This window comes from Protopterus annectens, chromosome 6.part1 (assembly GCF_019279795.1).
Source record: "Protopterus annectens isolate FY-2018-M chromosome 6.part1, PAN1.0, whole genome shotgun sequence".
NCBI classification, from domain to species: Eukaryota; Metazoa; Chordata; order Ceratodontiformes; family Protopteridae; genus Protopterus; species Protopterus annectens.
Genome location: NC_056738.1, coordinates 36,214,310 through 36,237,912, shown reverse-complemented (window position 1 = coordinate 36,237,912; position 23,603 = coordinate 36,214,310). Strand labels below are relative to the sequence as shown.

Here is a 23,603-nt window from a genome sequence, read left to right as displayed (position 1 = left end):
ATAAACACTGTTCAAACCTGTCAGTGTGCATACTGTTTTCTTCTTTACTTCTACAATGATTAGAAATATTTAAAACTTTTAATTCAAATTTTATAACAAAAACAATGATAACCATTTGCTAAACAAAACAATACAGTCTCTCAGTGAAAACAGACTTAGCACGAACAAGTGAGTTTCCTCTGACCTTGAAATCTAGACCTGTGGATGGGAGATCGTAGGTTTACCCCGGGAATAATCTCTGGGTCACTGCTGGACAGAGGCACAACAAACTAATGGGCACAGTATTTTTTCATATAAGGGGTGGCGTAAGCCACAATAATTTGGGCTAGGCTTATAAATGCCTTAGGGCAGATAGCCTAGTATAAACCTATGAACCTATGAAACACACATTCAGTGAACCAGCACTGAAACTGGCATTCAAAGAAAATGCATCTGGCCAGTGGCAGATTACGTTTACCTTTGAGTTGTTTTCAAACCACAGGTCCCTTACACACATTTTAGGACAATGCATACATGCATGTGCTCACTGATGCACCATCCTGACTGTGTGAAATAATATTCTTGTTTAATACAGTAGCACTTTTTAGAGTGTTTTAAATTTGTAGGTTTGAACATTTTTCCATTAAGAAATGAACCAATAAGGACAAAACTACCCATTACAGAACATTCCAACCATAAAAGGCCACTCAAACTTCTGTCATTACAATCCACCAAAATCATTTAATATGCATAAGCTCTGCAAGAATTAAAAGTCATCTGAATAATTCCGCATTAAAGAGATGTATAACAAATTAAGAGGTTGCTGCTGGCAAACAAATTTACATTTCAGTGTTTCATGTACAAATTGAGTGCCTGCTGCCCTTTAAAAATAAACTGTCCATGTTGCATTAAAAAAATTGTAGGCTAATAATATTGCAATAGGGAATAGCTGTCAAACTGACAACTGGATAATAGTTACTATACATCTCATCCAGTGGAGGACATACTCAGGAGTGCAGCATCCTCATCCCCTCTTAAAGGAGGCACTGTAATATCAGCACTCCATGTACATAGAGGCACTGTAATATCAGCACTCCATGTACATGGTGCGGGAGTAGAACCCACAGACTTCTGCACCAAAGGTAAGTATGCTATCTACTGTGCTACTAACAATGCTTTTAAAATTTATAGCACAAACGCTGATGATTAATGTTTATTTGCTAAGCAAAACAGTTGCACACTGAAAACAGACTTAACATGAGCAACATTAAACTTCTCTTCCCCTGAAACTCAATATTTTTTGAAAATGCAAAGAAAGTCAACATTCTTAGAAAATGCACAGAAAGACAATAATACTTGAAAATGCACAGAAGCTTGACAGTCTTTGAAAATGCACAGATGCTCTACAGTCCTTGAAAATGCACAGAAGCTGAACATTCTTTGAAAATACACTGGAACTAAACATTGTCAATGAACAGAAACTCAACATTCTATGAAAATGCAGTGAAACTCAACAGTCCTTGAAATGCACTTGCTGATGATAGTTTTGCAGTTGGTGTAGAGGATTCAGGCTCTAGGGTTCTGTATTGAGGGTACAGAGTTTGAGCTTGAATGAGTTAACCAACCTGCTATCCCTGTCTGGGACATTTTACTTACACACACACACACACCCCTACCCTCACTAACTTACTACTACATGAGCGACCCATTCACCATGATCATCAAGAACAGCAACAGCATAACTCCTATACGTCTTTCCTAATAATCACACATTCCATTTCCATTTAAGTGTGAGTGTGTTGTATTAAAGATGCATGTACAAATGCTACTAGGAACACACTCTGCAAACATCTTTCAAGATTAAATGTTAGTTTTAGTGGCAGCCCCTGGCCAGTGCCCCCCCCCCAATGCCAGTGGGCCCTAAGCAACTGCCTAGGTTGCCTAGTGCTGGATCCAGCTCTGGCTGAAACATTCCGCATACTTTCACAATCAGTCAGTATAAACTTTAGCATATGAGCCTGACAATTTAGAATTCTAAAACTCAAAGTTGCAGATGCATACTTTTTTCACAAACTTAATAGCTTTACCATTCTTGTTTGTAGGAGAAGGAACAGAATTAATATGTTTGGCAGCAGCTGGAGTAACTAAAGCTATAGCTGCTATATCAGGTCCAGGATTAGTATATGAAAACTTGAAAGACTGAAGAACTTTGTACATTCTGTCTTCTTTTGTTAGGGGCAACAGGTTGGCTGTCAGGGAAACCATAAGCTGTGACAAACACATCCCACAGTGATAGCACCACTTGGGGGTGAGGACTTGGGAAATTCCACTTGTAGCAATTCACAGTATTTTATAAGGGACTTAGAAACCTCAGTGTTCTCCCATTAAAATACTGGCTCATTCCAGAAATAATTTCAGAAAAAGTGAATCCCCTACAGAGAGATTCTGATGCCATACTCTCCTCAAAATATGAATCAGAAACCTGAGGGTGGAACCTGCATCTTTCCCTTCACATTCCACTCAAGATTCCACATCTTGAATCTCTTCAGGGAAAAGGAATTCTTCTTCCTTCGATCAGAAATCATGTTACATAAAGGGTCAATAGACTGCACAAGACCCTGAACCCAGTATAATAAATTACTTCTGTCCAGAAAAACTGATACAAGAGATTTCAAAATTTTAGCTTTCTGTCTCTTTTCTGACAGAAAATGTGATGCAAACAGACCTAGTATTGCCAGCACCTGCTTCCCCGAGGATGGGCACAACAGTCTGGCTAAGCAAAAGGACATTCCCTAACCCTTTTTGCATGACCAAGAGTGGCTCTGCTTGTCCACTGAAAGGACCCCAACAGTCGCAGAAGACATGGCTAACCCCAGTCAATGGTGGCTGTATAGGCAAGTACCGCAGGGATCCAAGGTAAAAAGGATGAGTGCTCTGAGGAAGCTGCTTGGGCTACATCAGAGTCATCAACTTATGGCTGTGGCAAATTACCCGACTGCTCTGAAGGTAAAAGCTACTTAGTTAACTTTTTCTTTTTGTGGCTGAAAAAGGTCCGACTGAGGGACGAGTAGTTTGTTCAATGGCCAAGGCAAAAATGGTGTTTGCTTCCAGAGGAAGCTTAGCAGTAACAGTAGGTAAAACAGGAAAGTTGCAAAAAAAAAATCACCTTTTCCTTACAAAAACACAGTAAAATTCACATTTTCCCCAGCTCCAAAAAGTAAAATAAACAGGTTTCCAAAAAAAAAGAGTAATTTTTAACAACTTTTACCACAAAGGTAAAAAGTGCACTCCAGTTTAAAAGTACACAAAGTAACAAGACAGTTAAGAAAATAAAGTAGTTAGTCTTCACAAAAAACTAAACAATTGTAAAAGTAATGAGGTAGGTTTTTCCTCAAAGTGAAATAATCTGTTCAGCAAAGTAAAAGTGTTACGTGACCACTGATACTCAAAATCCCACAAAGGAGTGCTCTTCTTGGTGGCAGAAAAGCTCTGAAGGGTTTGGCATCTAAACCTATTTTTTTGGTCAGCTCAGCTTGAGTTGTGATGGTCTCACTACTCTGGGCCAGTAATCAAGGTGCCTCAGTCCTTACCACTGACACAAGTGAGAGATGGTCACTAAGAAAAGGAATTAATTTACACAGTATTTTCAGATGCAGCCCTCTGCATCAAGCACAATTTCCCCATGTGAACACAGGGAATACACTGCAGATCTGGGACTGGACTCTCTGTCTTTCCAGATCTCAAACAAGACTCGCTTTGAAGCACTGTCTCCCAGTTCCAAGTAGCTGACACACCCACATAGGGGTATTTGATTTTCACATGCACACACTCCTGGGAAAGGCTGATGCAGATTTACTAGCCGTACCCCTTCTTCCCAGACTATTAGGTAACCATGCTGCCACCGGTCAACCACTCTCAGGTTCTTACAAGGGTATCCAATTATACTGAATAAAATCAAAACTAACATAAATAGCAGAGTGTAACCAAAGCAGCAAGGTTTTTGGAGTGGGCACAGCATCACTAAAATAAGCACAGGTACTTTCAAGCTGTTAAAAGTATTCTCTAAAAGACAAGCCACAATGAAAGGTATAAAATATTTAATAATAATAATAATAATAATAATAATAATAATAATAATAATAATAATAATAATAAATAATAAAATAGAAACATAAGAATACTAAATATTTAAGTATAATAAACACCAGAGTTTCAATCACAGGAGAAATAAAAATAACACAGTTGGACAGATTCAAACAGATGCAGAAAACACTACTTATCTAATCTCACTGTATTTCCTGACTGTTTAAGAATAACTGTTCCCTAGCTAACTTAATTAATACAGTAAGGCAAGATTAGATGCTCAGATGCTTACTTCTACAAGACAAGGTGATGAGCTTCTTACAGAATGAACTAAACTGAACTAACTCAACTAACTGAACTGACTGTGATAACTGTCATAGATCTTTATATCAGGTTCCAAAGAAAACAAAACAAACTGCTGTGAGAGTTTCATCCTCTCAGTGCTAGTTAAAGAATGACATTACATTTGATCACCTGACTCTGGTACAATATACACTCAGAGCTTTGCTAAGATCTGTATAGTATCTGAAAGCTACAGAACAATTTCAAAAACTTCTACTCTTCCCTTCCAGAATTCCTTGCCTAAATATATACATTTAATCAGTCATAATAACATTGTTGATATATTTTTAACACAAGCATCTGGACAAATCAGTTTGACAGTCAAATGAAAGTAGATTATTCACAAAACTCCAGCTAACTATGCTGGCATACGTTACACATGCAATGCCCTATTTTTCCTGGCACAGATGACAATACCTCACATCATCAAAGAGCTGACTAATGGTTTGGGTACATGGAAGTTGCCCTGAAGCTTTGGAAGTTGGATGGCTATTATAACATCACAGGATGTAATTCATGTAGCTTAAGCTACAGCAGCAGTGATGAGTATGAAGAGCATCACACCCTAGCTATACTTTTCCCTGAATAGGGCCAAGGAATTACAGATGTCGGCCATGAAAATTCGGGACTCTACTAAGTCACAAAAAGAGATGATTAGAAATAAAATCGACAAAATAACAAAGAGAGTTTAACTATCTTTCTTGTATTACCAATATAAATATTGATCCTAATTTTAACCTAGAAAAATCAAGGCAAAAGGAGCACTTAGCTGCACGGAAGAGATTGTGTCCTCAATCAGTGGTGGCAAACAAGATCTGAGGGAAGCTAGAAGAAAGAGACAATTGCATTGTGGAAGAGAAAGGTTTGAAGAGTTCAAAGTTGGAGCACTAGCTGTGCTGGTACAGATCAAACAAGTGGTTTAAAGACCAATAGTCAGATTAGACGGACACAATGTAAAAGATTGTCCAATTTCTAAACAAGTGAGCAAAGTAACATCAATCCCTACAGTATCATCTACAGTATCATGGCCACAATATATGGAATAGCAGAATTCAGTTATACCTATCCTAGCTAAATTCACTAACAAAGCCATCAGACCTAGGTAGTGAAGCCTACCAGTTTAACATAATGAAAATATAAATAAATATTTAGACATCAGTGGTTCATACTTAGTAACAACAAATAAAGACAGCAGATGAACTGAATGGAATTCTAATCAGAAGTTTATTTTATATATGATTAAACTGTACCTATCATCACAGAGTATGATGGAGCTAGGTCAGTTGAAAATTCTACCTCCCAGCATAATACAAAGTACTACAAAATGCATATGATAGTCATACACAGAAGTATATGAATAATGAATAAGCATGAAAGACAACAGACAGTTCATTCTACAAGATTAGCATTTTGTTTCATCACTAATTCATGCATTAATTCTCTAACATAAACTTTATACTGCTCAGGTATACAGGAGTGCCAGAGCTTATTCCATCAAGTAACAGGCATAAGGCAGATACAAAACCTTGAATGAGATATCAGTCTGTTAAAAGATGCACACACTGACACACATCTATGGACAGTTTAGAAGACTACTGGTATCTCTTTTGATATGTAAAGAAACAAAAGACCCTGGTGAAAACTCATATGGACACAGAGAGGACATATCACCCAGGAATAAAACCGGAACCACTGTTATCTCATTGACTTATAAATAATACAACACAGCATGCAAACTACAAAACATAACCCAGCTAAACCAATCAATATATGTATAAATATATATAAATAGCTGGGAGGAAGTGCTCCTGCTCTCAGACATTGTTCTTCCAGCATCTTTTACAAGAGGTGGGACTTTAATGGGAAGCTGTCTCTGAGATGACTGCTGTGAACAGTTTGCTGATGTTTCCTTGAAGAATGCCTGGTGATATTATATATTTATTTATTTGTGTTTGTTTACCAAGTTGGACAGTGCAGTGGTGCAGTAGTAGCATTGTCTCCTCTGGGCCACCAGCATCCCCTGTGCATTCGACCCTGTGACTAGGCTACTGCTCACGTTTCCAGCTGCTCCCCAAGGTGTTAATCCTCTCCACACGACCAAACAGAGTATCCTTCCTTTCAAAGAGAAGACGGCGGTGGACAGTCTGCTTGATCCATATTAAGTGTACTGGGACCCTCTCTCCCTAAAGAGACTCTGTCCGCTCCCCAAGGTGTTAATCCCCTCCACACGACCAAACAGAGTATCCTTCATTTCAAAGAGAAGACGGCGGTGGACAGTCTGCTTGATCCACATTAAGTGTACTGGGACCCTCTCTCCCTAAAGAGACTCTGTCCGCTCCCCAAGGTGTTAATCCCCTCCACACTATCAAACAGAGTATCCTTCCTTTCAAAGAGAAGACGGTGGTGGACAGTCTGCTTGATCCACATTAAGTGTACTGGGACACTCTCTCCCTAAAGAGACTCTGTCCGCTCCCCAAGGTGTTAATCCCCTCCACACTACCAAACAGAGTATCCTTCCTTTCAAAGAAAAGACGGCGGTGGACAGTCTGCTTGATCCACATTAAGTGTACTGGGACCCTCTCTCCCTAAAGAGACTCTGTGTATGTTACTTTGTCTTACATATGTTAACTAGCATCTACTTTATTTGAGCAGCTTTCTTCCCTGGTACACATCAAAGCAACCTACCAGTGGTCTGTGCACAGGCCCCCCCTACCTCAACCTTGGCATACTGCCTTACAGTCTACTACTCTTTAAGTTGAACCTCATCTCCTCACAGTGCACCTCCCTCCTTTTTCCACAAGGTGGTAGCATACTCCTAATAATCAAGCCCAGCAATAACTTCCCCTTACTCTCCACTAACTAACTCTACCTAGAAAGTGTCTCTGCCCCTCACCAAGAAAACTGTACTGTTTTTCTCTCCTTATTCATATACTTGCTTTACTAGCAGATTTTCTTTCGCAATAAATTAAGAAACGAAAAGTTTTTAGTTTAAAGAAAGTTTGTAACCCTTATACCTGCTTCCCCTGCAGTTGTTCTCCTTCTCCTGCCTCTGGTCTCTGATTGATTCTGGGCCTTCTTGGCTCTTCCCGCTCTGTTCGCCCTGCGGGCTCACTCCGCTCCCCTACCCTACATCCAATTCCCACACACCCCAGTACTTTTAGACTTATCCTTAACCCTTTAGTCCAACCCCCCCTCCCCAACCAATCAGAATACTCCTCAGTATTAGCCCATCCCTCTTCTTCAGCCTATTAGGAGAAACTCTCCCCCCCATTCTAGTCTCCTCCCCACCTACTTCTTCATACCACATCGCTAACTAACTATCTCATCTTCTCATTAACATTAACTGTCTCCCTCTACCATGCTCAACCTTCCTTCCAAAGTCTTTCTCTACTCCCCTGTCATCTTACTTCTATTATTTCTATACTAGTTAACCTCCTATAATAACTCTCATTTTCCCTCTCCCCCTCTGACTCCCCTGCACCACCACATATCCCACTTTCACAACATCACTGCATCATTAATTCTCTCCCACCCTCTCCTTCCCTTAAAAATAAATTTTTTTCCTGTCTTTGACAACAACTACAAACTAAACCCAACTCACTACCAGCATCATCTATCAAAACATAAATTTAATAAACATGTCCCCAACATTACTTGCCTTCACTTAGCTGGTGACATACACCCCAATCCAGGCCCAAATTTCTCTCCTCCAAACTTCTCTCCTACAAATCATTCTTGCTCCAACAAAACAAATACTCTTATAAACCTCAAGTTCCTAACAATCAACGCTCAAAGTCTAAATAATAAGCTATCACTCTTCCATGCCTGGCTCTCCCATAACTCCCCAGACAAAGCAGCCATCTCTAAAACCAGGTTAAAACCACATATTAATGACTCTGAGTTTCTACCTCCTGGATTTCATTCTCTCCGATCCGACCGCACTGATAAAAGAGGAGGCGGAGTTGCTCTAATCTGCTCCAACCTCCTAACTATAACCCCATACCCCAACACCATTCCCACTTTTAATAATGCTGAACTAGTCATTGGCATACTAAAAATAAACAACCATAAAACCATCTGTATTATTTCCCTCTACATTCCTCCTGGTAACAATACCAATACCCTGGAAGATATCCTCTCATGGTCCTCATCTAACATTAAACTAGAAACCTTTATTTTGGGAGATGTAAACATTGACTGGGGAAAAATCAATAACCCTAATCCATCCATAACTATCAACCTATTCAACTTCACTCAACTTACCAACTCCATTACTAGACCTAACAAAATCTACCCCCCCCCCCCCACCGGCTCCATACTCGACTGGATACTAGTATCGCATCCTAACAAAGTTATAAAATATGGAGTCAATCCTGACCCATTAGGAGACCACTTCCCACAAACTTTAATCAAAATTCCTTCTGTAACTCCCTGAAGCTAACTAACTGGAACCCCCTAAAAACTCTGCCTCTAGACGAAGCTGTCCACTATTTCAACTCCACATTCCTAACTATCCTGAACTCCTAAGCTCCAATAGGAAGAAAAAGAATCAAATTAAAAACCTCCCCTTGGCTCACCAATGAGACAAAAAAGATTATGCTTCAAAGAGATAAAACCTGGAAAGCCTACCACAAACACAAACAGCCTGATATGTTCCTTAAGTTTAAACAACTAAGAAATCTAGCCAAAAAACTAGTCATTACAGATAAAAAATCCTACTACATCAAACTACAAGAAAATCACACAAATAATCCAAAACAGTTCTGGAACTCCATTAACTCTCTCCTCAGACCTGGTACAAAAAAACAATCCCTGTCCTGATACCAGCAAATCTGATCCAGAAGTTGCCTCACTATTCAATTCCTTCTTCACCTCCTCTATCGCCGAACTAACCAAGACTTTCACTAATAACAACCCCCCCCCCCAAATCAATCTTCTTCTCCTTCTTCACCCCTACCCTCTTTCAATCTCAAACCAGTACCCACCAACCTAATAAAGAAACTGCTCTATAAACTAAAGCCTTGCTCCAATGCCCCTGATAACATTCCATCCACCTTCCTTAAGATAGCTTCTGACTCCATAGCTTTTCCCATCAGCATCCTAATAAATAGATCTCTATTCGAATCTTATGCACCCAAAATCTGGCGATCTGCTTTCATTCTTCCACTCCACAAAGGAGGCAAAAACTGTAATGTCTCCAATTTCTGTCCCATTGCTATCCTCTCCCCTATATCCAAAATCCTAGAAAAATGTATCCACCTACAGCTCCTGCCTTTCCTTACGGAACACCAACTACTCTCCCCTACCCAGCACGGCTTCCGGCCTGGACACAGCACTAACACCGCTCTACTCTCCTTTCTTCATTCTGTGAACTCTGCACATGACTCTGGTAACTTAGTATCATCCATTCTACTAGACCTATCTAAAGCTTTTGACACCATCTCCCACTCCCTCCTTCTAAACCACCTCTCTGACCTCAACCTGAGCCAAAAGGCTCTCTGCTGGTTCTCTGCCTACCTTTCAAATAGGTCCCAAGTTGTGAAATGGGGCCAAGCAACATCTTCCTTCCTTCCTACCTCCACCGGTGTACCTCAAGGATCCATTCTTGGCCCTTTACTATTCAATATCTTTATTAACAACTTTCATAAAGCCATCCCCAACACGACAATTGTGCAATACGCCGATGATTCCACTCTGATCTGCAACGCCCCTAACCTAACAGAGCTCCACGCACTAACCCAAACAGCATTTTCTACTACTGAAAACTGGATGTTCCAAAATCACCTCTCCCTTAATGCAAACAAAACCAAAATCCTGCTTTTCTCCCCCTCCAAATCCTCATCTCTTGATAAAAACTCTTTCCAAATAACCAGCCTCAACAACTCTGTGATTGAAATAGTAAACTCCACTAAACTTCTGGGTGTTACAATTGATGACCAGTACAAATTCAATACTCATATTCAGCTAAACATCAAAATAACACATATAAAACTTGGCCTATTATAAAGAAACATCCACTTTCTGTCCCCTTCCTCTAGGCAAACCCTTGCCTCTACTTACCTCCTTCCATCTCTACTTTATGGCGCTCCACTGCTCACTAACCTATCTTCTACCCTTACCTCCAAATTGGAACAATGCTACAATAAAATCTCTAAATTTGCCACCAAATCCAAATCCTCCTCTCATCACTGCACCTCCCTCCACTCTCTAAATTGGCTTGAACTCCCAAATCATCTTAACTTTCCACAACTCACCACAGCCCACAAATTACTATTCCATCCTACTAACTGTCTTGCACTTTCCAATATTCTGCAACCCTATACCCCCCTCAGATCCCTTAGATCTTCTCATCAAAACCTGATCTCAGTACAAAAACCTAAGCTCCCCGCAGGTCAACTTCTCTTATCCTTTACCCTTGCTAAGAAATGGAATGCCCTACCCTCCTCCCTAAGAACCTGTAACAACCTAGATAACTTCAAAACCCAACTCCATTCTCACTTTTATCTAAATAGGATTTGCAACTGTACTCTCCAACCTACAACAGTCCAACTATCCTTCCCCTTCTCTCCAGGCTAACCTCTATAATCTCTCTGATCCTTCTCTAACCTTTCCTAAAATACCAAACTATTACCAACTAAAGCATCTTTACTCTATATGCTTAAGCTACCCAGGCATACCCCCTACCCTCCTTCACCTATTCTAAAATACTAATTGCATAAGCTTCTAACATTAAAGTTCTGAATGTCCTTCCTTCTTTTTGCCTTTTCTCTGACTCTTTATTTAATAAGCCAATTTTGCCAAATTGAAATTGTCAATAATTTTTGCTAACTTTGCTAATTTAGCAATCTGATATTGTTTTTGTAGACTACTTTCTAGCCACCTGTTAACTTGTAATGTTCTTGTGTGTCTTAACTCTTTCTTAATTAAAACATTGTTGTTTATGTGGAGCTTTTCTCCCCGGGCCTCCACTGAAAACAGGCCCCCAAGCCCAGTGGACTTCCCCGGTAATCAAACTGAAATAAATAAATAAATATAAATAATGTTACAATAAGAATGTAAATAACTAATGTGCCATTTAAAAACCTGAAAGAACACAAAGAACAAAATTATATTTTTTAATACTAATACAAAGTTAAATGTAAAAAACAGCACACATTTTAAATTTAGGATTTACCCAGTGGAGGCAGACTGCCTTAGCTAATGTATGGCAGAATCTGAAGAAGAGATTCTGTGCAACTTCCAGAGAAACAAAATGGTGACAGCAGTGACTTCAAAAACATAGCCACAATGCCGTCACAACAGGCAAGCAGGTCCTCTCCCACTGTGGCACAAAAACAATGTCTAGGAGTATACCTCTGTAGAAACCCTGGAACCCTGGCAAGCAAAAAGTGAACTAAATAAGAAACAGTACACTCCTAAATGCAGAGCACAGTCTTACAAGCTGCTTTTTTGATATTCATGACACTTAAAATAAATCTTCTGATCTACTCTGTCATATAAAGGTATGAGATAACCTGGTACCAGCTCAAGCTAATCACACTTCTAACATGACTGGATACCAAAGCCTTAGATGAGGGAAAGGTAGTCCACACAGCCTACCTAGACCTCGCAAAGGCCTTCGACACAATACCCCACTCTGGCATCATAAATAAGCTTACCAGCTTAAATATCAACCCATATGTCACAAGATGGGCTGCAAACTGGCTCAGGGATAGAGCTCACATGCAGGGCAAATAAAAGTGTATCACTATAAATGTGAGGAAATATACTAGGAGTGGTGCAGTGTCTATGCGTGTGGCGTAACGCAAGCACAACATAATGTATTATGGGAAACACTGGGCACACTCTAGACTTTAGAATTTCACTCTGCTATGTGTGCAAAACAAACTTTTTGTGTATAATCAAGCTAGGCTGTACTCCACAAAGTAATTACTGTCATTTCCAAGATTTAAGGTGGAATGAATACTGGCAGTTATCTAACTGTACCTGGTTTAATAAGCATCAACCCCAAGCATACTTGGGAGTTTGAGTGAAGTGGTAAGTGTGGGAGACCTAGCTAAAAATTTCAGAAAAAAAAGCATGTTGAGGTTAGCATAGTAAGCTTTCTGACGCTGCACAACCCTGCAAATGAGAAACCACTCCAGTCACATAGAAAGGATAAAGGCCTCACTAAGGCCTAGGTAATCATAGTTCAATTAGTGGTCAGGTAACGGATGGAATGGTAGGTGGGAGGCTGTAGCCACTGGAGAAGGGGTTTTGCAGCTGATGGTCAGCTGATGGACATAGGTGAAAAAAAATCCTGCAAATAGAGATTCCCCTTAAAATGAAGATTCATGGTTTATAATTTAGAAACCCTTTTAAGTGTTTAAACAGAAATCTATAACTTGCTAAATCATAATTTTCAGTCTTGCCCAAGCTAGTCTATATAATTGTAACTTCCAAGGATGCCAGAAAACAGAAGCTGCTTAAAAGTTGACTTTTCTGTAGACTGGGCTACAAAATATAAAGATACAATAATATATAACTGATTTACAAACAAAGCTATATCCTTAAAGTATGCAGCCTTAAGGTACCAAAAGAAATGATTCTACTTAAAAAGGTATCAAAAGACAGCATTTTATAATTCTATAGTCATGTTTTTTACATTCTGCATTTGATAAATGTTCAGTTTTCAATTCATATAATCACTCAAAAATACAAATTCAACTCAACTACTTACATGTTCTTTGGCTACCACATCTGCAATCTTGTTCGTTTCACGAAGGAATCTGTATTTTGACACCTCTCCCAAAGCAGCAAAACACCTTGAAGGAAACATACACACAAAGAAAGAGCCAGTAAGTGTTTTTTTTATAAAATGCCTAGGCCTATCAACTCAATTAATCTTGCCTCACAGTCACAGGTCATTAGTGGAACTTAGCACAGTTATGTGTTGTTGAAGCACTGGTTTGTAAATTTAATGTTTCAGTGAGTTTCACAGTAATGCGTTGCATTGTCCAAGCTGGAGACCCACTTTACAAGCATTTTTGCCCTTTTTTCTACATCGGTATTGACTGTAGAGTCAGTATATATATATATATATATATATATATATATATATATATATATATATATATATGTGTGCATGTATATATGTATATATATATATATATATATATATATATATATATATATATATATATATATATATGTATATATATATATATATATATATATATATATATATATATATATATATATATATACATATATAGTTTAGGGGAGTGTGGGGGGGGGGGTTCTCCCTCTCCACACAGAGGTACAGTGGGCTTGCTATGTTTTTGAGTCAATGTTTTTGGTCTTCAATTTTTGGAAAACAGTTAAGTCAACAAGATGTGCTTCAATCTCATGTAGGTAAACAGTAGAACTCTCAGTCATTCATCCATGGGCAAATCTCCATAAGTTTCAGACAGTCTCTCACGTGCTTAGTGCACAACGAGGACTGGATGGGGACAAAGCCTAGTAATACATTAAAGGTTAGTTACAAAACACGATTAACTCCAGATCTTCAAGAATGACTCTCCCCAGAACTCCACTGAAAAGGTCCACTGGCCAGGTGGATCATCTTTATTTATTTATTTATTTTACTGTATTTATTTAATATTTATTTACTGGGAAAGTCCACCTTGGACCAAAGCCAGTTTTCAGCAGAGGCCCAGAGAAAAACACTCCAGACACGTCTCGTCTTTGTGACATGGGAGGAAACCAGAGCACCCGGAGGAAACCCATGCGAACACTGGGAGGACATGCAGACTCCGCACAGAAGGCACCCCATCTGAGAATCGAACCGGAGAACCTCATGCTGTGAGGAGACAATGCTACTACTGCACCACTGCACTGTCCAACTTGGTAAACAAATACAAATAAATAAATATATAATATCACCAGGCATTCTTCAAGGAAACATCAGCAAACTGTTCACAGCAGTCATCTCAGAGGCAGCTTCCCATTAAAGTCCCACCTCTTGTAAAAGATGCTGGAAGATCAATGTCTGGGAGCAGGAGCACTTCCTCCCAGCTATTTATCTCATAAATAAAGAAAAAACTGGAAGTTGTGTGTATAGCTCCCACAAGGACTTACAAGATGGATACACACTCAGATTAATTATAGCTCTCCCAGTGTAAAAACTGAAAAATTATTTAAAAAAAAAAAAAAAAAAAAGCCAGTAAAAGTTATCAATATGGATAAAATTCAGTTAATGGCTAGTAATTACACTACCTTGATGCCAGCAGAGAAGAACCTTGGAGAAAGTAATCATCCAGAAAAAAAAAGAAAATATATGTCTGGGAAGAAACTTGCAACTGTTCAGCAAAATGCAGTTCAAGTTTCAAATTTAGTAAAGTTGTTGTCCTCTGGGAATTTAGATGAAAAATAAATCAAATGCACTCAGTGTTGTTTAAAATAAGACAGTGGAGGAATATAAAAGTCAAATAACAAAATGCTGGATAAACAGAAGACGTTTTAAGCAGCTACTCGGATGAGCTGATAAAACTGCAGAAATCCGAGCGTGAAATGAAGGAAAGTATGGCTGAACATGAGACTTCTCAAGAATGATTAAAATAAAAAAGTACAGTTAGAACATGCAGAAAACATTATTTTTTTTTGCTATACAGAGAAATTGGAAGGAATAGACTGCATTAATTTTATTGAACTATAGCAAATGGATTGGTATTCCACAGCGGAATTTGTTAAGAGAGAGAGCACATCATGTGCATGCTCCAAATCTGCCAATGAGAAAGCAGCCAAGACCTGAATTAGTAAAATGCAATCATACCAGCAGAAAGAGCTGCTCTTGGCAAAACTGTTAAAGAAGGGAAGTGTATTAAAAACTGTATTGGGATACCAGGGTGTTTGTCAAAAATTATTTCCTGTACACCAGCCAGTAGAGAAGCAAGTTTATCCAAGCAATCACTGGATTTTAAAAGGCAAGTGTAAGATTCAAGTTGACATAGCTAGCTGTAATTTGAATATTTCTTTCCAGGAGGATCAAAGACATTAATGGATTTAGAACAAACTATGGGGGAAAATGAAAGTTATACGCTTACCATAATGCTAGATATGTGCATCTTCTTCCATGTGTCTCAATTACTGGGTATATCAGATAAGATCGATTCTGAGACCAATCACTTTCAGATTCTTAGGTTGAGGGCTCAGGGTCAGGCTCCACCCCTCTACCCATAATTCCCTACCATTCTCCTTACTATTCTCATACTACCTTAGGTCGAGTTTGCTTATTTATACCAAAATACTCTTATTTGTATTATGCAAGAGGAAAAAGGATACCTGAGAACAACAATAACATAGTGCCACGCTGTAACTATGACAAGGCTCCAGACAGGTTCGATGTGGTCAGTTAGAAGCTATCCATGTAACAATTTGGAAGCAGAACAGAAGGAATGAAGGTTGAGATAAACAGAAAACGACAACATGGATCTAGCATTAAGGTAAGTACAATACATTTTGTATCAGTTGTCTTTCAAGTCCACCTCAAGTATTTTTACCTTCATCCCCTGCAACGAAAAACCATGAAGTGCCAAAGAGGAAAAACATTCCAGAGAATGGAGGGATCAAATGAAGTCCAGGACCTACACTGCAGGTCCAGCCTGCAACAGAAATCAAAGTTGTGAACAGCAGACCAAGCAGCAGCACAAATGTCATCAATGGGTTCTCTGGCAAAGAAAGATGATGATGCTGTAACTGCACTGGTAGAACAAGCTTTACATTTCTGAGGTAAGGACTGTCCCTTTGCTTTGTAAACAAAGGAAATGCAATCACACAACCCCCTGGATTCTGTGACCTTGGAAGCACTATTTATCAATTCAGCCTTGGAAAAAGAAAGAGCTGGTCAGATTTCTTTAAATTCTTCGTGCAATATAAAGAAAATCACAACTGGTGATGGATATCCAAAAATGCAAGGAATATTCTTCTTTATTCAAAAGTTTTGGAAAGAAAAAAAGCAAATTAATAGTCTGATTTACAGAATTTTCAGAAGCCACCTTTGGCAGAAAATTAAGATTTCCCAAAGTAAACTCCCACCTTTGTGAAAAATCAGACATGGGTGGCTTGCATGACAGAGTCTGGAGTTCGGAAGTTCTTCTGGCTGAAGTGACCAGCACCAAGAAAAGCATTTTCCAAGGAAAGAGTATGAAGCTACTACAGCTGCAGGTTCAAAAGGAGGCTTGGTTATTGCCTGAAATAAAATACCAATATCCCAGGGTGGAATACAGATCTAAGAAGGAAGGCCCCTCATAAAAAAACCTTAGATATCTTCAGAGGTACTTCCCAAGATCCATCCAACTAGGCTCCAAGGCAGACACTACAGCCAAGCTAGCTACAGCTGATGCCCTAGGGGGAGGGATGGATCTGGGTGTCTTGGAGTCAACCCCGACTCCCAAGCACTGGCATCAGTCTATGGGCTCTGAGACCATTCAAAATATGACACTGTCGGTGTCAATCGGCTAAGGGACACTGTTTGAGTCAAGCCAATCAAGGGACAGGCTCTGACAAAGGCATTCCATTGAAAATGCTTGTCGCCATGATCACAAACAATGAAAGTTAGACCTAAGAAGGAGAAAACAGAAGATGGGTTGTCAGGGTAGGACCCAGCACTCTCACAGAAGGAGGTGCAGGGAGGACCCCGAGCTGGATCTATGTCCTCAGAAGCTTCCTCATCATCCTGTCAACATCAAAATCAGATAGGCTCTTTGACAACTGCATGAACCTGAACGAAGAAACCATTGAAAGCTTTGTGGAAGATAGATGAGATGACCAGTTCTGAAGAAAGGGTGAACAGAGTCGGGAGACAGATGGCTCCTGAGAAAATGAGGAGGAGGCATGGGAGATCAGATCCTTATTGGTTCCAATAAAAGAATCCAATCTGACAATCTTGGAACCTTATCTGTTGGGTCCAAAAGTCCCAAAGAGTCAGGACATCACTTCCATTGTTTGTCTTTGGCATTTTCTTTTTGTTTTTCCTTCGCCTTTTCTTTCTGTTTGTCTTTATCTCTATCTTTATCCTCATCCCTATCTACTTTACACTTGTTCCCAGACTTTTTGCTCAAAGAGGAAGCAGAGGCAGATGGGGGTCAGTTCTCCTGCTGTGGCAGGGAGAAAAATTTTAATACAAGTGCACTAAGCCAATCTGATAGTGCCCTATCCCCACAAGTCAAACAGGAGGTGCAATCCTCATCCAGATGCACTACCCCCTAGGCAATAGATACATTGGGAATGAGGATCTTGGGGGGATCTTGTGCCCCCAAGTAGTTTACTTTTTAAACCCTAAAGCCTTGTCTGACATAATGGGATTGTACAAACCAGTAAGCAATCTGAGAACATATACAGCATACTACAGAAAAAAAAATCCTATGAAATGTGCAGGGAAAACACTGTTATCTAAGATCTACATCAAACTAATGCTACAACTACTGTCTAAGTATAACTTTTTTAAGGTACATGGAGTGAAAGTTGAGAAAGAGAAAAATCCACAACTCAGTAGAAACAGGAAAGAAAAAGGAACAAGTCCTTGTGTAAGAAAGAAAGAAAGAACCTTAAAAATACTGAAAATTCACTAGTGGAAGAAAAAGGTTAAGCTTATCTGTCAAAAACTTCAAGAAGTACTTTGAGCCCAAAGCTCACATTCAGATTTAAAAAGTAATGAGTGACAAACAAGATCTGAGAAGGTAGGGGGATTACTGGTAGAGGGGAGGAAGATAGGCCCTGGACCCAGGAATCTAAAAGTTGCTGATGCTGAATTCAATTGGATATGATATATCCAACAGTTGAGGTGGACTAAAGAGACAACATCAGTTAAGAATGTTTAGCCAATAAATTAAATGGGGATTTGTTCCTCAGTCTTCTGATAATAACAAAGCCCATACAGAGACTTTGTCAATGAAACCTTTCCATTGTTCCAAAGGAATATGCTTGGGTGACAGAAAAAAAATCCTAGGAGCTAACTTGAAGACTCAGGAATACCTTGGATGTGAACTAGAGACTGGTGTTGGGAGATCAAGATAACCAGGAAGACGATCAGCAAAAAAATGAAATGTTTAAATAAATGGGAGAACTGTGAAGTTTCAATCCTGTTAGATATATTTATGGATTTTATTTCATTTCTTCATTTTTTTATCTTTGTTGTTAGTCCCATTAAGCTCAGGGGAGACCCAAGGTAGTATTAATACTACTAAAGGAAATTTGGCCAGGGCATCAGGGAACTTTCTGTAGTTGTTGTTTTTATAAGTGTGGAAGAGCTAGCTGCAATTATGTGTGCATGTCTTAATCCTAGCACAGTGGCAGCAGAGAGGGCAGTGCCTGACATAAAGGGGTTGACAGCGAGAGCAGAGGCAAATGTCAGCTCACAGCAGGAAGATTCAGAGGTGGAATTTCAGGCTAACTTGTTTGACAGATTGGAACCGATGGCAAAGGAAGTCTGTGTGGTCACAACCCCCCAGACAGGAGGGTTGTGGGATGATATATATATTACAAGAAATGTTGCTACAGAGTGAACTGGAATATAGAGATGTATCGTGGGGAGAAATAATGTATAACATTCAGAATGATGACGCAAAGGAAATTACAAAAAGGGACACTGAACCAAAGAAAATGTCTTATGCTGAGACAGTCAGGAGTAAACAAGAACATTAAGAAAAAATAAATGTTGGCCAGAAAAGAATGTACATGGTGAAAATACAAAGTAGAAAGTTCATCAAATTAAACAGATACAAGGTATGGAGCACCATAGTTTTACCTCTGGCTGTCAAGGTACAAAAGGTAAGATCTTTTATTTTGATAAATAAGCAGACTTTCTATGACATTATTTTAGGACTGTTCAGGGAATGGGGGATTTTTTGTGTGAATATGAAAAGAGACAAAATGATAACCCATGGAACAATTATGTGGTAAAAGTTTTTTTTTTTTCAGGAAAAAAAAAAAAAAAGAATTCATAAACAATTCAGTACAGAAAAAGAACAAGAGACTTTGAAAAGACATATAAAAATCTTTATAAGGAAGTGCTGAACATTTCAAAAGTTTATGACACTAAAGGTTTATGGACTGGGGGATGGGATTGTAATGTTGTTTAGAAAACAGAAAAGGAAGAGGCTGTGCACATTCCAAGTGCTATAAATACTAAAAGTAATGGGGTGTAGTAAAATACTGGTGACAACCAATGACATACTTTTTGGGGGGAAAAGAATGCCATTTTGTGAATAATTGTGATGATGACATGATTCAAAAAATGTGAACTAAAAATGTTAGAAATGCCAACAAACTGGCATTTCTGGATGGACTGTAAAAAACAGGTTAATGATAGTTAAAAAAACAGAGGAGTAAACAGAATTGGAAATTAAAATCTGAAGATAATATGTTAGAAGAAAAAGATAAAAATAAAGAATAAGAAGACAGAGAGGAAATAGAAAAAAAATCAGAAATTAGTGATGAGGAAGATGCATACTGGAAAATAGTAAAAGGAAAAAAATAGTTCTACCAGAAGAAAAGCGAATGATGGGAAAGGAAAGTTTAAAGGAATGAATTGAAAAGAAAAAAGAAAGGAAATGAGTAATGGAACTTAAAAGGATAAATGATTTCTCCTAAATTAAGGAAAATATAGAGCAATTACTTAATTATTTCAATAAATATAAATATAACTGTATTAAAACATATAAGATGTTAAATAAAGGAAGACAGATTGCAACCAAAAATGTGGACTGGAAATATAATATGGAATTTGGGAAATGAACATTATTCAGGAATAGCAGTATTATGTAGAAGAATGGTAAAGATATTAGACGCATCATTAGTAAGAATGGGAAGATTAACTATTATTGATGTCAGATGGCAAGAAAAAATATATAGAGTTGTAGCATTATATGCATATGTTATATGCAAAGTAAGGGGGAGGAGTTATTTCAACAATATTTGGCTTTTGTAGTAGTAAATCTGAGCATTATAATAACAGAAGACTTTAACTGTCATTTAAGAGGAATAAAGAAAGAAGAAAATGATGTAAGAAAAATGGCTGAAGTTATAAAATGTGGTAAACTGTTATATGGAATAGAAAGTTCTGGGCATAGGGCATATATATAAGAGGTGTTCTTAAATCAGAAATAGATTATTTTTCAATGTCTGAAGGAATAAGGATAGCAGAAGGGGAAGCAGATGTAAGAGTATTTACTGATCATTTAGCAATATGGATGGAGATAAATGAAAATAAAGAACATATAAAGATAGGAAAAGGAAGAAAAAGAATAAATGAGAAAGAATGTAATGAAAAGAGAAAAGAAGACATCAAAGAATTAAGGTCGGACTGCATTACTATGAAAACATTTTATGTCAAATGGTCTGAATGGTGGATTACATTTAAAAATAAATATAAGAGAAGTTTCTTAAAATGGCAAAGGGAAAGCAGAGAAACAGAACAAGAAAGATATGTAGAAATCCTTTTGGAAACCTAGAGAGGAATGAGAGTGAGTATTACAAAAACTAAAAAGAGTTATATAAAAGAAATTGTGAAAAGATCAGTAATGTGTTATATAAACAAAGATATTTATTACAAGGAAAGAAGGAAGAAGTGTCAACATATTTGGGTAAGATTGCAAAAGAAGACTAGTGTAATGTGACGGATAAAAAATAAGGAAGGAGAGACAATAAGAAATCAAAAACAGATAATGGAAACTGTAGTTCATTATGTGGAAGAAATGTTTAAAGGAAAAAAATATGGAAATTAAAAATCTTTTCAGATCAAGTAAATAAGGACATTGAGAAAGAAATTACTATGTATGCATTACATAAAGTCCTTAGACAGGTTAATATAGATTCAGTAGCAGGTCCAGATGGAATAGAATATGAAATGTATAAAACTGGAATGGAATGGCAGAAAGAATACTTATTATACATTTTAAAATGAATGTTTAAATGCAGTTTTTTGTTATACGGAATTGAGTAGTAGAATATTAAAATTTATTTGGAAAAAAGATGAAAAAGAATATATAAAAAAAATGGAGACTAATAGTACTAAATAATACAGATTGGAATTTTTAAGAAGATAATTCAACAAAGACTGGAAAATAAGATGGAATATACAATAGAAAAAATATATGATATGAAAGGAAAGGGATGTCAAGAATTATTAATGATAATAAGAGAAACTGTAAATAATATCTTAAATAGAAGACATGATGCAAAACTTATGGTAGATGATATTCATAAAGCATTTGACTGAATAGGATATAAGATATTATGGGAATTAACAGAGGCATATACATTTAGTGGCAGATGGGAAAGTAAGGAAGGTGGGATGAGTAATGGGATAAGGCAAGTCTGTTCTATGAGTGGCATATTATTTGTTTTGGTTATGAATATGGTATTAAGTAGGGTGAATAGTAAATGAAGAACACAAAATATGTAGCACAAACAAGTATACATATGCAGATGATTTATTATAATTAGTAAAAATAATTTATGGAAGAATGAAGCATTATTTTGTGTGGTAGACTGTTATAAGGATAAAAGTAAAGGTTTGGGGAGAAGATAAAAAGAAGAGAAATACAGTTTACAGTGAAATATATTTCAGTACTGGGAAAAGTTTTACCAGAACTGAAAGAAATGTGTTGTCTATGGAGAACATATAGACTATCCTATACGAAAAAAGCTAATTTGCTAAATTCAGTATTAATGGGAAAAATGTCATATTTATCAAATGTGTACATGATTCCAGGAATATATAAAAAAACAACTGTTAGAAGTCATATTCACTTTTATATGGGGATCTAGATTAAATACAGTCAAGACAGGAGTATTATAAATTAATAAATATAAAGGAGTTGGGATTATTAAATCCAGTGGTATTTGGAGCTCCATTAAATTTACATAAAGTATTGAGATGGATAAATGAAGAAAATGAAAACTTAATGGTAAGACTGTTTAAGTATAAATATGAGATTTTTTGAGACGATAAGAAAAAATAAGCGAGAAAAGAATATATTAATGAAGAAACAGAAAATGAACAAGGAAAAAATAAAAATGTGGAAGATAAAGATTGATCAGACAGGAGATTAAAAAATATGGTATAAAAATATAGTGGTACACTATTACTGTGTTAACTTTGGAAATATTTACCTGAAGAAAAGAATTATGGTTATAAAGGAAATAAACAATTGGTGTAGTAATAAAGTAGAATGTCAGGCTCTTCTATGGAGATTGGGAATAAAGAAGTTGTCAGTAAAAGCAAATATGCCTTATAAAGAGAAAAGTGAGAGAATATGTATGTACTGTGCTGAAGAAGAAACCACAGAACATGTTTTTCTAAAATGCAAAAGGATAGATAAATTATGGGGAAAAGTAAGTGAAGAATTTTTTTTTGCAGAACTAAAAAACAGTAGTGACAAATATGGACACGAATGAATACGGATATTATATGAATAAAAATGAAGAATATAAGATAAGAATGGACAAAAAGTTATTTTATGCAATACAGATAATTTGGAATGAAAGATTAAATAAAATTGTGCTCAATGGAAAATAGATCTTATCAGTGATATTAAGGAAAATCAGACTGTGGTTATGGAAGAAAGAGTTGAAGTCCAGTATAAAGAAAAATGTATTAAGATGAAAAATCGAATGTATAATAAAGAAATGAAGTGAAGGTTTGAGTAAAGTCTTGTAAAGTTTGTAAATTTGTAAACATGTATAAAGCTCTGTAAAAATGTAAATATGTCATGTAAATAACATGTAAATAAAAGACTCCCTAGTCTTCGGAGCTGCTAGATGGTGACAAAGGGCCCCTACAGCAGCAAGGAAAAGGCATAAGGGAAGCAGCAGCATGGAGGAGCACAGAAAAGCTACGGAGAGTTTGGAGGTGGAAAGTGAGTATTGGGAGAAAAATTTATTCAATATGGAACTTCAGAATGTAAACAAAGATTCATGTGAGGTGGATGTTACAAATTAGCAGCATTTAGCTATTTCCTTGGAGAAAGAAATGTGTCTGTGGAAGTGGTACAGATAACAGAACTGGCATCAGAAGGGCTTACTGAAGATATTTATTTATTTTATTTATTTATTTCAGTTTGATTACCGGGGAAGTCCGCTGGGCCAGAACGTGCCCATTTTCAGTGGAGGCCCAGGGAGAAAAGCTCCGAAGCAAATACAATACAATAAAGGTTACA

At 37.5% G+C, this 23,603-nt stretch overlaps 1 protein-coding gene across 2 annotated transcripts in view; it reads right to left on the bottom strand.

Moving 5' to 3' along the window:
* The window catches only part of IFT172 (intraflagellar transport 172), a 3,348,311-nt gene that overhangs the window by 2,059,270 nt on the left and 1,265,438 nt on the right, over positions 1-23,603 (bottom strand). For both annotated transcript variants that reach the window (XM_044075467.1, XM_044075468.1), the window contains exon 19: positions 13,124-13,208. In XM_044075467.1, coding sequence (XP_043931402.1) covers positions 13,124-13,208 — 85 coding nt within the window. The remainder of the gene's footprint in view (positions 1-13,123; positions 13,209-23,603) is intronic.